This window comes from Enhydra lutris, unplaced genomic scaffold (genome assembly GCF_002288905.1).
Source record: "Enhydra lutris kenyoni isolate GAN:26980312 unplaced genomic scaffold, ASM228890v2 scaffoldscaffold44, whole genome shotgun sequence".
Lineage (NCBI taxonomy): Eukaryota > Metazoa > Chordata > Mammalia > Carnivora > Mustelidae > Enhydra > Enhydra lutris.
The window spans coordinates 13,378,817-13,395,807 of NW_019154128.1; the positions used below are offsets into that span (position 1 = coordinate 13,378,817).

At 38.1% G+C, this 16,991-nt stretch overlaps 1 protein-coding gene across 4 annotated transcripts in view; it reads left to right on the top strand.

The window, feature by feature from the left end:
* The window catches only part of LOC111155863 (THADA, armadillo repeat containing), a 328,485-nt gene that overhangs the window by 57,395 nt on the left and 254,099 nt on the right, over window positions 1–16,991 (top strand). For all 4 annotated transcript variants that reach the window (XM_022516299.1, XM_022516297.1, XM_022516298.1 and 1 more), the window contains one exon: window positions 1,360–1,469. In XM_022516299.1, the coding sequence (XP_022372007.1) occupies window positions 1,360–1,469 (110 nt within the window). The remainder of the gene's footprint in view (window positions 1–1,359; window positions 1,470–16,991) is intronic.

Genomic DNA, 16,991 nt, shown 5'->3' on the forward strand with positions numbered 1-16,991 from the left:
CTGTGATCTACTGGGGAGACTTGGATCAAGAGAGCCAATTATAGCTTTTGTCCTGAGCCTTATACAAAATTTGAATTTTCTAAAGTTGATAGCCACCAAATGTTCCCAGTATAAAACTAGCCCAATTTACCGGTTAATTCTGCACAAAACCTCATCAACAACTAATTGTTAGTCTTGCCTTCTTTAAAATAGTGATATTTGCTATTTGTCCAAACTTGCATGCAGAAAGGCAACATGTAGGAAAGTGATTTGGCAGCATTCTGGAAAATGCCATGGCTCTACCTCTGAGTGAAGCCTGTCAGTTTTCAATTTTCAGGACTCCCTTTGCACAAGTCTTGCATTGCCACTAACAATTGTTTATCTCTAAATGGTAATTATTGGGAGTTTTACTGTTTAATGGACTGGAGTTTCAGTTTGGGAATTTCTGTAGATGGGTGGTGCTGATGGTCACACAGCAGTATGAATAGACTGAGTGCCATGGAACTGTACACATTAAAAAATGGTAAATTTTCAGGGCTCCTGGGCGGCTAGTTGGTTAAATGTCTGCCCTCAACTCCCATAATGATCCCAGCATTCTGAGATGGAGCCTAGGATCAGGCTCCCTGCTCAGTGGGGCGTCTGCTGCTTCTCCCTCTGCCTCTGTCCCTGGCTTGTGCTCTTTCTCTCTCAAATGAATAAATAAAACCTTTAAAAAATAGATATATCACTGGAAACTAATTGTTTTTTCTATTATACTCTGCTTTATCAGAAAAATAAAACATTTAAATTGTGCTACAGAAATCCAGATGTTGTCTTGAGATCTTTAAACAATAAATGAATGATTTGCCCTTTAAAAAAAAAAAACCTTAAAAAATGGTAAAGTTTGTATTATATATATTTTAACCACAGTAGAAAAAGTTTTTTGTTTTTTTTTTTAAATAATAGAAAAAGGTAATTATTTCACCCAGGCCTAGGTGTGTGAGGCTTGTCACCTTGTGCAATTTGCTGTTGGTGTTGAGTGATATGAACTGGCATAGGGAGGCAGTTCTAGTTTAACAGTTAAAGACACCCACTGGGGCCAGACTGCGTTTATGTACTGGCTCTACTACTTACTTGCTGTGTTACCTTGAATAAGTTACTTGGCCTTTCTGGGCCTCGTCCCTATTGGAAAGTAGAGATGAAAATAGTACTTATTTCATGGAATTGCTTTGAGGATTAAATATGATATTATAAAAACACTTAAAATACTACCTGTCACAAAGTCAGTGCTAAATGGATAAAGATCTAGTTCTGAGCTCTTAATGGTGTTACTGACATAAATGTATCTGTAAATATAAGTAAGCATAAATCACACATTTATTTTTTTATTTTGTTTTAAAGGTAAAAGAAGTAGGAGATTACTTTAAACATCATCTCTTACAGTCCAGGCACAGAGGAGCATTTGAACTTGCTTACACTGGCTTTGTGAAACTTACTGAAATACTAAACAGGTAAACAAAACAAATATCCTTTTGTGTACATTTTTCAAAGACTAAGTGTACAAACCATGTGCTCGAAGTGAAATTTACTTGTATCTTTTGATGTTTAAAAGAATAAGACTTTGTTGGCTTCAAACTCTTGGAAGAAATTGTTTTCTTAGGTTTCATTGTATGATTTACTGCCGATGATTGAGTGAAATGTCCATACCAAGTTGTTCTCCCATTGAAAGGTGATTTGCAGCAAACTCAAAAGATTTTGCTAAAAATAGCTTTGGAGTTACCATTTCTTTTCATTGAATGAAATGACTGTTTTGTCTGTTTGAAAATTACTCGGCATTTGGGATAAAATAAGCCTTCCAGTTTTCTGGATTTGTGTATGTTACAGACAGAGAAACACTTAAGGATTTTGTGTTTTTCTTCATAATTTTATCTTATAGAAAATTTTAAAAGAACAGTAAATAGACCAAAAAGTATCAAAGATTTTTCCCCCCTTACCTGGAAAAATACTTAGGTAGATTTCATATATTTAGCCAAATGTGTTTTTTTGACATTATAGGTGGTGATAATTTCATTCATTCATATAATAGATTTCCTCCAAAGAGCTTGTAAGGAAACCTTAAATTACTTAATGACTAAGTGTTCATGGCAAGTGTTCTCTAAATAAAAGGTAGTATTTTCCAGGAAAACATTTCCATTGCCTGGAAACTTTTTGAAATGAAGCAGAGTTCTGCCAGTCTTGTAGCCTCAGCAAACATTTTATTTTGGGCTGGTAAGACATTGACTCCTTGAATATTTTTGAAACATTTTTTTCACACTCCTGGTAAAAACATTTATAGCACATTTTGCAGTTATGGGCTGCACAGAATATCTGTAAATGATAAATTATAAAATGTCCCTGACATTAAAATGCTGATCTTGAAAATATTTTATTATCTTTTCAACTCTCTTTCCTGTGTAGACATGACTTAGGGATATTTTTTTTTTCGTAACACAACACACTTTACTACCTTCAAATCAGTTATCAAATATATATTGAATACTAGTTGTGTGCTTAGTACTGTGTTTGGTTTGGAGGATATAGTACTTCTTTATAAGACAAGGGTCCTGTTCTTAAAGAGCTTATTGTTTAGTGTAGGAAATAAGCAGAGATGAAATTCAAAATATTTAACAGATGGTATGTCATGAGTACTGACTGGTCAGAACAGACACTGGCTGTGAGCACTCAACATTGCTATACGTATGGATGTGTGTTAGCTGAATGCCAGCCTGGAAAGTGAGACCAACATACTTGAGCAAGATAAACAATCCAGTGTTAAATTTTGGATAAAATTTATTAATTCTGTAGGAATAATGGAGAGAAAGCAACAGAGATAGGCTGGTAGGACTTGATGGAGAGGAGGTAGCATTTACGCTAATGCATAAGCAAGGTTTAAGTAGATAGCAGGAGAAAGGAGGAAATTTTGTGAGCAGATGTTCAGAGGCTAGAATCAGAATGGCATATTGTTAGGTGAGTAAATAAGTCATCCTTACTGTAGTAGTGGTGGTGGTGATGGTGATAGTGGTGATATTGGTGGTGATGGTGGTAATGGTGGTGGTGATGGTGGTGATGTTGGTGGTGATGGTGGTGATGGTGGTGATGGTGGTGGTGATGTTGGTGGTGATATCGATGATGGTGGTGGTGATGATTTTATTGTACAAACATTGATCTCCTTGGCTCTGATCTCTTCATCCCTAAAGTAAGGAAAAGAATATTTGCCATATTGACAGATCTCTGGCGGTTGTTGTATAATCAAGTTTGCATTATAAAACTTTCTACAAATGGAAACCATCAATGAGACTGGTGTTGATTGTAGTGTTGGTCTGCAAAAGTAGTTTTCAGGTTGAAACTATTAGGTTAGATAGATTGTAATGGCAGATTATAGTGAGGAAGCTCTGGAACCAGTTATAATGAACTAGATCTAAGGTGATGAGAGCTTCTTCCTCTGTTGATGGCCCTGGGAATGGAGGAGGGAAAGAAGTGGCATGTCAGTTAACATTCAGCCCCACATAGTAACAACTCCACTTACAACATATTAAATACTTAGAAGGAAGCTGTGGATTTTATTCTACTTATATATTTCGTGATTTTATGTGTTGAGAATTAGGGCAAGGCTCAGCTGGGTGATTCTTCTCAGTGTATTTACTAAGTACAGTTGGTGGCATTGAGCTGGCAGATGAATTGGTCAAGAGGATCCAGGACAGCTTATATTCATATTCATATTATGGCAACTTGGTAGAATAGCTGGAAGATTGGGCCAGGTTGGGACTACTTGTTGTCTCTTAGCATAGGAGTCTTAAGGTAGTTGACATTCATGTATGGCAGCTGGCTTTCGCCAGAAAGAGTTCTGAGAGAATCAGGCAGGAGCTTCATGGTCTTTTTTCCTTCCCTCCCTCCCTCCCTTCCTCTCTCCCTCCCTTCCTTCCTTCCTTATGGTCTTTTCTGACCTAGTCCCTGAAGTCTCATAGTATTGCTTCAGTCATATTCTTCCAGTTATAAGTGAGTCTTAAGGCTAGTCCAAATTCGAGAGAGGAATTAGACTCCATTATGTGTTTGTTGGTGAAGTGGCAAGATCATCCTGTAGAAATACATGTGGGATGGATTGTTCTGTGGTTTAATTCTTGGTGACCAGAACAACGGGATTAATGTTACCAGGCAGGGAAACTGAAAGAGGGAATTAGTTTGATAAAGATGAATACATTTGTTTTGTATGTGTTATGTGTGAGATGATGATGGCATATCCTGGTGGAAATACGTACATCAGAACTTGGAGATAGGGGAATTAAGTTTGGGAGATATAACAGAAACAGGGACGTAGGTTTAGGAGTTGTCATCATAACCACTGTAGTTAGTAGGATTGCAGTCTTCAGGGGACAACGTAAAAGGAGAAAAGAAGAGAGGACCAAGGACAGAGGCTTTTGAACAGCTATACTAGGTGGTTGAATGCTACAGTTGAAGGAATTCCAAGTACATGGAGCAGGGAGACTAGGTAAGGCCCATGCCTGGTATCTCAGCCACTCCTAATCTGCTTTAAAAATCTCACGGTTGTCACTGTTGGCTTTTAACCAACCTGTTATGAGTTCTCAACTGTTGCTTCCAAACCAAGCGGTTCTTATCCCTTTGGAGACATTTCAGATCTGCTGAACAGAATGTTTTGGAGAGAACATCTTTACAATGTGTGTGGCTTCCTTTTGTTTGGTTTTTATTTTTAAAAGAAAATGTGTTTCTTTTGGATCCTTTTGAAAGTTTTTTATAAGCCCTTAAGTTATGAAAAAGTTATTTTTCATACAACTTTTAAAAAGTTTGCAGAAAGAAATCTGGGCTTTCATGAAAATCCACTGAAACGGAGGCCAACTGCTGGCTACCCCTTGAACTACAGCTGTGCTAGGGAAGGAGGTACTTAAAGAGATTAATGGATAAATAACTGAAGAGTTAAACATGAGCCACATTGTTTGAATTGGTTTTTAATACGATTATTCAAAATGTCTTCAAATGTAAACTAACTTTGCTATTAAACAATCACCTAAGAATAAATAGAAGTGGGAGATGCTGTTCTTTTTTCTGGGCAATTTTTGAAAGCGACACTTACATACATACACACACACATACATAGTATGTTGAGTTAGTTTTTCAAAGTACCATTTTCTTATATGGTGCTTTTTATCTAGAATTTGATGAAACATACATACTCTCTTTAAAAAACGTTAAGTACGTGCCTAAGCATTTGATTGAAGTGATTGGTGCTTTGAAGTCATAATTCTAAACTCAGGTTTCTGGTGAAATTTATATTTGCTTATTTACCCTTTATGACCCTAGTATTTTAAGTTGTTCTTTCAGTGAAAAGGAACAGAATCTAAAAGTAGGGTGTTAGGCCAGAGACTCTAGCTTTCATTTGTACAACCATGAATTAATCTTAACTATAGGGACTAAATTGTTGACTTCAGTTCTAAATGTAGAAGGGAGGTTCGTGAATGCTTAATACTGTCTTATTCTGCATCTATTTGAATTTTTCTGCTTATTGAAATATAACTTAATCTCAGCTATTGATTGCAATAATTAGAATCGTTTTCAGTTATTGACCTGAAAAAATGAATTGATGACATTTAGCAGTTTTTGTCATAAAATGCTAATGCTGACTCATGGATGTCAACAGTGATGGTAGACAGAAGTAGTTTAAATATGTATTGAAAATTTCATCAGTTCATTACAGCTTCTACAATCTAAATTCAATAGAAGACTTCTTATGAACAATTGAATTACAATAATGAAAAAATAATTTCCTTTGCTTTATTGGAGAATAAAAGACCAAGTCTCTAAAGAATGTGCGATTGAGCAAGAAATAAGTGTGGAATGTAATGTATGAGATTTGGGGAAAAAGTCATTCAACTCTTAATAATATAAAATACAATCTTGTCTAAACCTTTATTCCTGCCTGCTTTGGCAAATGTGTCTAATAAGACACTTTTATTTCTGAGTGTCCTATGAATTTTATTTAAAACCTTAATAATTAAATAAAGAATAACTGATGATCCACTCTGGGAAGCCATAGAGGAAATCCTTTAAATTCCCCATTTCTGTAGCAGATTGAAAGGATTTGTGGAAAACTAGGATGTTTTAATATTTAAATTCTGAATCTTGGTGTCGTTGGTTTCTGGCCCCTAAATTTTTATTTTTAAGCCCACTCCATAGTTGAGTCAGGTATTACTTTCTTTCCTGAACTTTGAATACTTAAAGTTCTCATAGTAAGACTGAGTCATTTAGACAATACCAGAGGACTCTTGTTCTCCGTGATCAACCACTATGTCAGTTCTGCTAGCAAAGTCCCAAAGTTTTCAATATTAATTTTTCTCCTTGATCACAGGGAATGGTTATATTAAATACCAAGAGACCCGACCATCTAATCTGCCCTTTTAACCACTTCTAAAAATCCACTGTATCTTGCCCTTTCCTATGGCCTTCTTTTGGCAATTCAATTTAGATTTGGTCATTGTTGTTACTGCCTGTGCCTGCAGCTCAGGCTTCAGAATAGCCCCCTGATGTTTTAGCCTGCAGTAAACCTCCACAGTATTTGATGATGGAGAGGGAGTGAAGATGACTTCTGCTGATATGCAGCTTTGTCAGTGGCTCTCATTTGGGCAAATCATTTTTCAGGCTTAAAATTTCTCCATGCTTCAGGGTCATGTTACCTTTTTAAAATGTGCATGCACATGCACCCAGTCTTCATGCACATCTGTCACTGTTTAGTTTAATTGAAATAATCAACATGAACCTTGAAAAAATAAACATAATACTTGACCAGAGAATGAATGGAGTGGAGACTGTAGTTTATGAAATAATTGGGAGATTGGGAAAATCTCTAAGTTAGGAAAAGTGACCATACTGAAAGAGTTTGAGGAAATGAAGATAACATTTCTCAATTAACAATAGTAATAAAACTAATCAGAACTCAACAAAAAATAGCCCCGTGTGACCACACTTAGGTGGATGGACAAAGCCACTGGAAAGCCACTTTGTAGTCAGGGAACCTGATTTACTGGCACAAAATAGTCTAATGACCAATTAGTTGGGTATACAGCAGATGTAATTTGATTTCAGTCTGCGGGTTTTTCGCTTATCTTAGAATACTTACCCACTATGAGGGAGATAGCTTTGTGGATAGAAAGTGGACTAATCTGCTTATGGAACAGTGATTTGCTCCAGGGATTTGCTCAAGACAACACAAAGGCCTGAACAACAGCAATGGTCTGTTGTTAATTTTTGTTACTTTTAGCAGAGATTCAAGCTGTAGCACTTAATGTGGAAAAACAAAAACCAAAAAACACCCCCACCCAAGTCAGCCTTTTTTTTTTTTTTTTTTTTTTGACTGTTGAACAGGAGAGTCAAAATGGTCTGATTCCTCCCACTCCCCACCCTCACCCACCACCACTTCCTCAGTGTTTAGAGGAAAGGATACCGAGGTATAAGTAGAGCTGAGCTCGGTCTCCCAGCCTTATTAACAAGAGGAAAGCCATTTAAGCTTCTGGGTGCTGCAGCCTCTCTGAGGAAGGGAGCGGGTTCAGCTCCCCAGGCCTCTTTCAACTCTGAGCCTCCTGCTCATCGTACATGGCTGCTTTCGAGTCTCTGACTGAGAAAATCTGGGGATTGGGCGCATGAAAGATTGAGGGGAGCTGGATCATTTTTAGTACACTTCCTTTAGAACTGATAAACCATCTCTTAGGAGTATTTTGTGGATTAATAACTTTTAGTGAGAGTTTCTTATGAAGAACCTTGAATCCCATGTAAGAAATTTATAATTCGTATGATGTCCTCAGAGACTAAAGACACGGTGGATTTTGTATTAGGTTGACATGGGAGTGAGGGAAAACAAACAGTCCTTCAGACAAGGAGGATGTCTGCTTGTTTAGTGGTGAGGCCCTCACTAGCACAGGCAGGGTTGGAATTCCCCACGGCCGTGGTTGGTGACCACACAGAGTTGGCAGAGAGAACCAAGGACTACTCCACTCAGGAGCCTTTCCCTTTTCCTTGCTGACCTCTGGATGGTGTGATGAGGAACCAAAACAAACAACCAGAGTAGTTGCATTGTTCTTGGGAGCTTTGCAAGGTTCCATTTTTACCTCTTAATTCCTTCATTATCATAAGGACCAGCAACTCAGAGGAGTTTTGAAATCACTTCCTTAAAAAGTAATCCTTCCTTGCTGGGGAGGAGACAGAAGGTTCACTGACTAGTCAGAACGCTAGATTAGGCTATTGTATTTTTATAGGCACAGTGGCTTCACCGTTGAGAAGCCTTAAAGTTCCAGCCCTCCTTTTCTACACCCGTTTGTTTTGTTTTGTTTTGTTTCCAATTATCTGCCTAACCAAAGGCACAGCTACTGTGCAGCCCCCATCACCCACACTAGCTGTTCTTGTTTAATCATTCAATAGAAGATTTCTTGAACATCTCCTCTGTGCCAGATGCTGTGTTAGAAACGCTCCAACTGACCATGGAGAGTATGAGGTGATAGGCCAGAGAGCTGCTGTGAACCTAGAGAAAATTACTAGGATCTGAATTTGAAACATTTAACTCTGTAGAACTAAGAGGGGCACATGAGGACCTGAACAAAAGACTAAGGCCATGATGGGCTCATTGTTTTGTGGGGATGTTCTTACCAGGAGCTTTGGGTACTTATGTAATTTAAGGTCTCTGCGTTCTTTATTTAGAACAGTAACCCAGGTAATAATGTCTCATTGAATTTCAAAGCAGTTTTGTAATTATTTTATTTTCCTTCTTAGGCACTAAGAAATCAAGTGATTTGTCCATAGCCGCACAACTAGTTAGTAACCAAGCTGGCACCAGAATCCAGTGTTTTTTGAAACTTCCTACTGCTTCAGAGATTAGCAGTTCAACAAAAGCTTATTGATCACCTGTTATGTATAAGAAATTGTGATGGGTAGGCCTCATAGAAAAAATAGTGGTAAGACATGGTTCTTGTTCTTAGAGGAACTTTGAGCCCAGCATTCTAATCTTTGGAATTAGGAAAGTAAACTAGGTAATTTACAAGATGGAAATGACAGGACCAAGAAAACTTTACACTTACTGAGCTTTCTGTCCCAGGTGATTGGAGGAATAATTAATGCCACCTTCTGGCTCTAATGGTGGCACCTGTTGTCATTAGAAAGCACTTTTATTCATACTTTCTTTTCCAGTTACCATACCCCTCTTTGTCAAGCTGTTTTTTGTTTGTTTGTTTGTTTTTGTTTTTTAGAATGGCACTCTTAGCAGAGTTGCTAAGTTAGGGGATGTTCATTTATTTAACAGGTAGTTGTTGAGCTCCTGATTGTGTGGCAGGCCCTGTTACAAGGTGCTGGGAAGAGGGAAGTGGATAGGACAGAACATGTTCCTGGATCATGGAGTTTATATAACTGCATGTTACTACGGAACGTTTAGAAAATAATAAGAAGTTATCAGATAGTGATATGTAGTTTGATGTGATAAAGTTTGGTGGTAAGGAAAAAAATCTCTCTTTCCTTTATGTTAAAGTAAGCCAAGGCTTGAAGGACAAGCAGCAGCAGCTTTTTCTGGGAAGCTTTCTAAGCAGTAAGGTGAAGCCAAATGAGATTCTCCAAATATGTAGGACTTGGAGAGTCCTGGGATAAGGATTCTGGATTTTCTACTCCCTGGATATGTTTTTCCTTAGAGTCTCCAACCAAATGGATGTAAAAATAAAAGGTATTTTGAGAACTCTATGAACATTAACAGTAACAGTAATAACAAAAACAGTAAGTAGTTTTAAGATCATCAACAAATAAGGTACATATGTGTGTTATAGAGTTATATAGAAGAGGGGCAGAGGAGCTGGATGGAACATCCGAGAAACTACATGAATGTGTAAAATAAATGGAGGTAAAGTTTTGTTCCCAGAAAGTGTACTGTATCCCTCCACACTGTTTTTATTCTCCTCTTGACTCTTTCCTTACCGGTACTTGGAATCTTAGATCCGTTTGTTCACTATTATCAGTGGATGACTTTCGGTTAGGGCGTGGAATATTTAAAGCATGTAGCCTGTGAAAGCTTGTTACATTGTGGGTAACTTTTCTAAATTTTTCTCTTCAAAAAGGTATGGTGCCCCGCGGGTAAGGGTGTAGACGCCCCCCCAACTCCCGTTCTAAAGACAATAGTCTGGCTTGTTTTTTTATGTTGTAGGCAGCTAAAGCTTTGCTTTACAAAACTTTGAGCTTGGATGACTGAAAGAGCTAGAATTCCTCATAACAGCATTAATATGGTAGATGTTTAGAGATGATTCTTAAATTACTAGATTATCTTTCTTCTACTTCCTTGCACTTTGTTTGCTTTACCATAACTGGGTACATGTTTTTCAGTTTCCTCTGTTTTTATCTGTATGAAAGAATCAAAGTCTTATGTCTTTGCTTTGGATATCAGACCAGTACCAGTTATCCCCCTCTTGGTTGCTTATGTGTCATTTACTCTGATGTGATAAGCACTGTTTTAGGGTTCTAAGTGTGCTATTTTCAACAGCCAGGCCAAGAGTGTTATTATTATTATTTTTTAATTATTGTTCATAGCTGTTTTCACCCAGGTGATGATGGTGATGACTGATGGTGTTGAGTTTGAGTAAACGCGCATCTTTGGTTTTTTATCAGGATTGGGGACAGATTCTGGTTCTGACCCTCAAAACAAATTCTTTTTTTTTTTTTTTGCATTATTTAGACTTACTGAAATTATTAGCAAATGAAAAATAAGGTAAGTGATATAAGGAACATGGTAGGGTAAAAGTTTAACAGTCAATGAATAAATAGCTTTACTTTTATTGGTACTCGTTTTTCTCAACCCAGTAACTTATTTAATTGAATGAATTTTCATTTGGATTTGCTCTTACACCTGGCAAAATGAAAATCTGTATTTATGGGAAAAGAAAATGATTTTCTTCCTTCTTGTACCCTTAGTGGTAACAGCTTGGTAAATAAACTATTATTTGGGAAATGAAGATATTGTCAAAGGCTTAATATTTACTCAGTTGAGTTACACATAATTAGTTTCCTGGCAATTGAGTTTTGATAATTTTCTGGGAATTGTGTTTTGTACTTTGGATTTAAATGTACTTTGCATTTAAAATGTGAAATTAAGGCACCTGGATGACTCAGTGGTAAAGCGTCTGCCTTCAGCTCAGGTCACTATTCTGGGTCCTGGTATTGAGCCTCATATCAGAATCCCTGCTCAACTGGGAGCCTGCTTCTTCCTCTCCCTTTGCCTGCTCTCCCCCTGCTTGTGGTTTCTCTCTCTGTGTCAAGCAAATAAATAAATAAATAAATAAATAAATAAATAAAGTAAAATAAAATAAAAAGTGAAATAGTTGCTTTGGTTTGGAGGCGAAATAATTTCTTTAGGCCAGTGGTGAGTCATTCAGTTAATACAGGAAAGTTTATTAACAGTCATAAATGTTCCTAGTTGGTCAAGGGAATTGGAATACTTCTAGAATGAATGAGACACAGTTCACATCAAGTCAGTTACAAGTAGACAGTTATCCGCTGAGTGGTTTTTCTGTGGGGTGTTTTAATTCTCCAACTAGCTTTCCATCCATATCACTCAGTTTGTTTAAAAGCTACTCTAACTCCTACCCTGGTATACATTCAGGGATTGAAATCAATCTGAAGGATAACCTGAATAAAATGATTAGGAAGGCAAATTTCTTAAAACCAATATACTCTGGTAATACATTCCCAAGCCACAGTAACTTGCTTTCTTAATTATGTGTAATTTGGAATTTTTATTCTTTCTCCATTTCCTAGGGTGCGAAGCAAACCACTAGATAGTTAATAGATCTTTTTTTTTTTTCCCCAAATGAATGAATGAAATCCACTGAAGCAAAGAATAGAATTGATAGTATATCTATCCTGAGCAGATCAGGCCAGATGTGGAACAGAAACTAGGACAAGCACCTTTAAATAATGCCTTTTTCTTAAGCAAGGGCTATGGCGTCAGTCTACATTTTAATTCTCCCTCTGTCATTCACAAGCTTTAGAATGTTGGGGAAATTACTCAATTTCTCTTTTTTAAACTTGAGTTTAAAAAACTTTCATTAAAGATTTGAACATATTGGTAAGTCTAGTGAACACTATAATCAACAGTTGTATTCCTGGAGTAAGACTTTTCAGGTAGAGAGAAGTCCAGGTGCCAGGGTCTTGAAAGGCCTTGATGGGGACTTGATGAGGACTTGATGGGGACTTGATGAGGACTTGATACTACAAGATGTAGTAAAGACTTTTGCTTTTATTCTTGAAAGGCCTTGCTGGGGATTTGGTGAAAACTAGATACTATAAGATATAGTAAAGACTTTTGCTTTTATTCTGAGTAAAACAGGGAGCCATTGGAGGGTTTGTGAACAGAGGAGTGTTATGATCTAGGCTTTTAAAAGGATTACTTTAGGGGTGCCTGGGTGGTTCAGTCAGTTAAGTGGTTAAGGGTCTGCCTTTGGCTCAGGTCATGGTCCTGGGATCGAGCCCCACATCAGGCTCCCTGCTCAGTGAGGAGCCTGCTTCTCCCTTCCTCTGTGCTGCTCCCCCTGCTCTTGTGCTCTGTTAAATAAATAGATAAAATCTTTAATCCACTGAGCCACCCAGGCGCCCCAAGAGATAAAATCTTTAATAAATAAATAAATAAAAAGATTACTTTGACTGCTCTGTTGAGAATAGTCTATAATAGTAAAAGCAGAGAGACCGGTTAGGAGGTTACAATATTATTGCAATTCAGGAAAGAGATGATGGCTTGAAGAGTGGTGGAGATAGTAAACAGTGATCTGAAGCTGGAGGTAATTTGAAGGTAGAACAGACAGGTATGTTGACTGATTGAATTTGGTATTTGAGAGAAAGGACAATTCCAAAATTTTTGGCCCAAGATGTATCTTTTGTATGCTACGATGGGGAAGACTGTGGGCAGAGTAGATTTTTAGAGGAAGGCCATCAGTTTAGTCTGGGGTATGTTGAGTTTGAGGTGTCTAAGAGATACCACATTGAGACTGCTCTGGGTCGACTTAACTTTGTGGAAGCATGTTCTTTAGAGTTTCTTTTCATGAGATCTTTGGGAGGCCAACTTACTGTTTGTCTCAAGTTGTTTTTATCTTACCTCCACTTTTGAATGTAGTTTAACTGGATATAGAATTCTGGTTAACAGTTATTTTCCCTCAGTGCTTTGAAGATCCTGTGTCTTTTATTATTGCAAGTGAGAAACTTGTCTTTGTTATAATTGGTTTCCTTTCTAAGGTAATCTGTTTTTTCTTTCATCTCCTGTGTCTATTAAGGTTTTCTCTTAATCACAATTTCACTGTGATATGCCTAGGTATGGGTTTATTTATTTGGAGTCGATACTTGGAATACACGTTGAATCTGAGGCCTTATGACTTTCTTCAGTTCTGGAAATTGTCTAGATATGTCTTTGAGATTTTTCTCCTAGACATTTTATTCCTGCTTTATATAACCCCTCTTAGATTATATTGGTTTCTCTCAATCTATTGTACGTATGTATGTGCACACATACACACACATATACATGTGTGCATGTATATACTGTGTGTTTTTGTGTTCTTTCTATGTATTGTTTTGGGTACGTTTCCCAGAAAACTGTTGTCTGAGACTCTAATGCTCTAGAATTCATCTCATCTGTTACTTTTTAAAAATTTTTGAAAGTACAATTTTATTTCCAGTGTTTCCAGTATCTTTGTTTTCTCTCTTTTTTAAAGATTTATTTATTTATTTATTTATTTATAAAAGATTTTATTTATTTATTTGACAGACAGGGATCACAAGTAGGCAGAGAGGCAGGCAGAGAGAGAGGGAAGCAGGCTCCCTGCTGAGCAGAGAGCCCGATGCGGGGCTCAATCCCAGGACCCTGGGATCACGACCTGAGCTGAAGGCAGAGGCTTAACCCACTGAGCCACCCAGGTGCCCCAAGATTTTATTTATTTAGAGAGAGATTTATATATTTATTTAGTGCACAGATGTGAGTTGGAGGAGGGGCAGAAGAGAGGGAGAGAGAATCTCAAGCAGTCTCTGCACTGAGTCCGACTCTGGGCTCCATCTCTCAACCCTGAGATCATTACTTGAACCAAAATCAAGAGTCAGATGCTTAACCAACTGAGCCACTCAGGCATCTCCCAACGCTGTTTTTCATAATTTCTTCCTCTTTTTAAATAGAAGTTATTCCTTATCTCTTGAGTATTCTAAACAGTTATTTTAAGGTCTTTGTCACACTGCTTCATAAAATTAAGTTTCATATGGAGTGACTTTATTGTCAAATTATTGCTTTTTAAGATAGCTTTTCTAAATATAAAACATCTCTGTGTTTTGAGTTTTGATTTGCTGACTATATGATTAGGAGTCTTTTTTGTTTCTATTTATTCTCCTTTGGCTTATTCCTCTCTATCAGAAAAATTAGATTAGATAGTGGCATTTTGGTCTCCCACCCAAAGTAATACTGGGGTTATTACAGATCTGATCACTAAGTTAGTAGTCAGCCTGCTTTGGGGTTTCTCTGGGCTCATGACTTTTCCTACTGCTGCAGCTCTGGCAGTAGCCCCTTTCCAACTTCCTTTCATGGGAGAGGAAGCCCCTGAAATTTCCCGTTTCCTGGGAGTGAGGTGAGTTACCCATCAGGAATTGACTTCCTAGCCATCATTGCTGCTTCTGGAGCTGTAACCCAGCAGATCTCTGGTATCAGCACTCTTGCTACTTTGCATTTCTATTCTGTTTTACCAGATAATTATCTTGTTTTTGAGCTTACTTGGTTTGGGGATTCTATTTGCATATTTTGGTTATTATTAATATGTGTTGGGGTGTGGCTTGTCAAAATGTAAACCACCTGTTCCATTTTTCTCAGTTCAATTGAAACTCTTTAAAGCTTGCTTTTCTCATAATTATAGATAATACTTTTATTTTTTTAAGATTTTACTTTTTTTTAAATATTTTATTTATTTATTTGATAGAGAGAGATCACAAGTAGGCAGAGAGGCAGGCAGAGAGAGGGGGAAGAAGCAGGCTCCCTGCTGAGCAGAGAGCCCCATGTAGGGCTCGATCCCAGGACCCTGAGACCATGACCTGAGCCGAAGGCAGAGGCTTTAACCCACTGAGCCACCCAGGCGCCCCTAAGATTTTACTTTTTTAAAGTAATCTTCACATCCCAAGTGGGACTCGAACTTACAACCCCAAGATCAAGTGTCACATGCTCTGCTGACTGAGCCAGCCAGGTGCCCCAATAGTAGATAATAATTTTAGAAAACAACCTGTTTAAGAACATATTATACACTTAATCAGGACAAACTCATTTAATCCTCCCCAACACTTTGATTTCGTAGACAAGGAAAGGGACAAATGGGGAGGTTTCTTAACTTGTCCTAGATCACACCACTAATAGGTGACAGCAAGGATTCTAAACTAAATAAATTAGCCCTGTAGTCTTTCCTCCTAAGCACTATCATGCGCTCTCCCACCTTTCATAGACTTGTTTGTTGCAAAGTAAGATAAGATGTGAAAAGTCGGGCGCCTGGGTGGCTCAGTGGGTTAAGCCGCTGCCTTCGGCTCAGGTCATGATCTCAGGGTCCTGGGATCGAGTCCCGCATCGGGCTCTCTGCTCAGCAGGGAGCCTGCTTCCCTCTCTCTCTCTCTCTCTCTGCCTGCCTTTCTACTTGTGATCTCTCTCTGTCAAATAAATAAATAAAATCTTAAAAAAAAAAAAAAAGATGTGAAAAGTCTAGTGTTGTATCTGATGTATAATAGACATTCAGTACATGTTTATTTTTCTTTCCTTCGTGGTAGGCAAATATATTTTGAGTGTGATAATTTAAACAACACTTCTAAGTTTATTTTGTTTAAAATGTAGCATGTTTCATTTTATTAAGAAGGGTAGGAATTCTATTATTGGACTAATTTTCTTGTGTGGCTATGGGGGCAGGACTAGCCTGGGAGAGGATGCAGAGCTAGGAAGCTAGAGAATCAGAGAAATAAGGTCCAGTGCAAAGTCCATATTGAAAACCAGACAACTGAAACGTTCTGCAGAAAAACCAGTGTGATCCTGGGGAATTCCATAGCAGAGGACCGTGTGGACTAGATGGGAGGAGCTGGTGCCTTGAACATTTCCCAGAGCTCCTGAGGTTCCTGGATCCTTGGCAGTGGGCCAGAGAGGGCTCTGGGGAGGGCACTTTGCCAGCCTTTACCTCGTTGAATATTCTTTAACCTTTATTTTCAAGTTCCCCAAATTAACAAGGAGCATTTAGTCTTAGTATGTGCCACTCAAGGGAATCAATAGGCCTGGTTTACTGTTTATAATTATAATAGCCAAGAATCTAAATTAGGGAATTGCCCCTGGGGCCTTAAACTATTTCCTCAGTCATCTCATCTCTTGCTCCCTCAAGCCCACACATATGGGCCTTCCACCATACTGCCCGCACATCGTCCAAGCCCAGCCTAGAGTCCACCCTGTCCGTGGCACCGTACTGACCACCTGTATGCTTTGTGCCTAGCAGTTCCTCGTACAGTAGAAACTTTGAGAAAGGAAACGGCCTTGTGAGATGTAACATTTAGAGGAAGTTTTACTAATTTGTATGACTAGGAAAAGTGTGGAAATCATAAACAAATGCTTAGTTGGGAATATGGAGAGGGCACGTATATGTGCATGTGTGTCTGTGTGTGTGGCATGTATGTTAGAATGGGAATCAGCAAAGTGCACAACCTCACTATAACAGAAAGTCTATAGACATATGGAAAATTTTTTAAGGTTAGAATCAAGCTGGAATATTTGATTAAGATGGAAAAGGAATTAGATCAAGATTGTTAACAGTCACAAGCCCTTCTAAGTTCAGGCAAGGAGGGATGATGCATGGTGAGGTGGCCTGCTCTTGTCTCTGACCTGCCTACCATTTTCAGATTGGTTGGTTTTGCTAGAACCTCTGTATGCCAGGTCAGGGAGGCTCAAGAGAGGTTCACAGACGGTGTTGAGGAGCATTACTGAG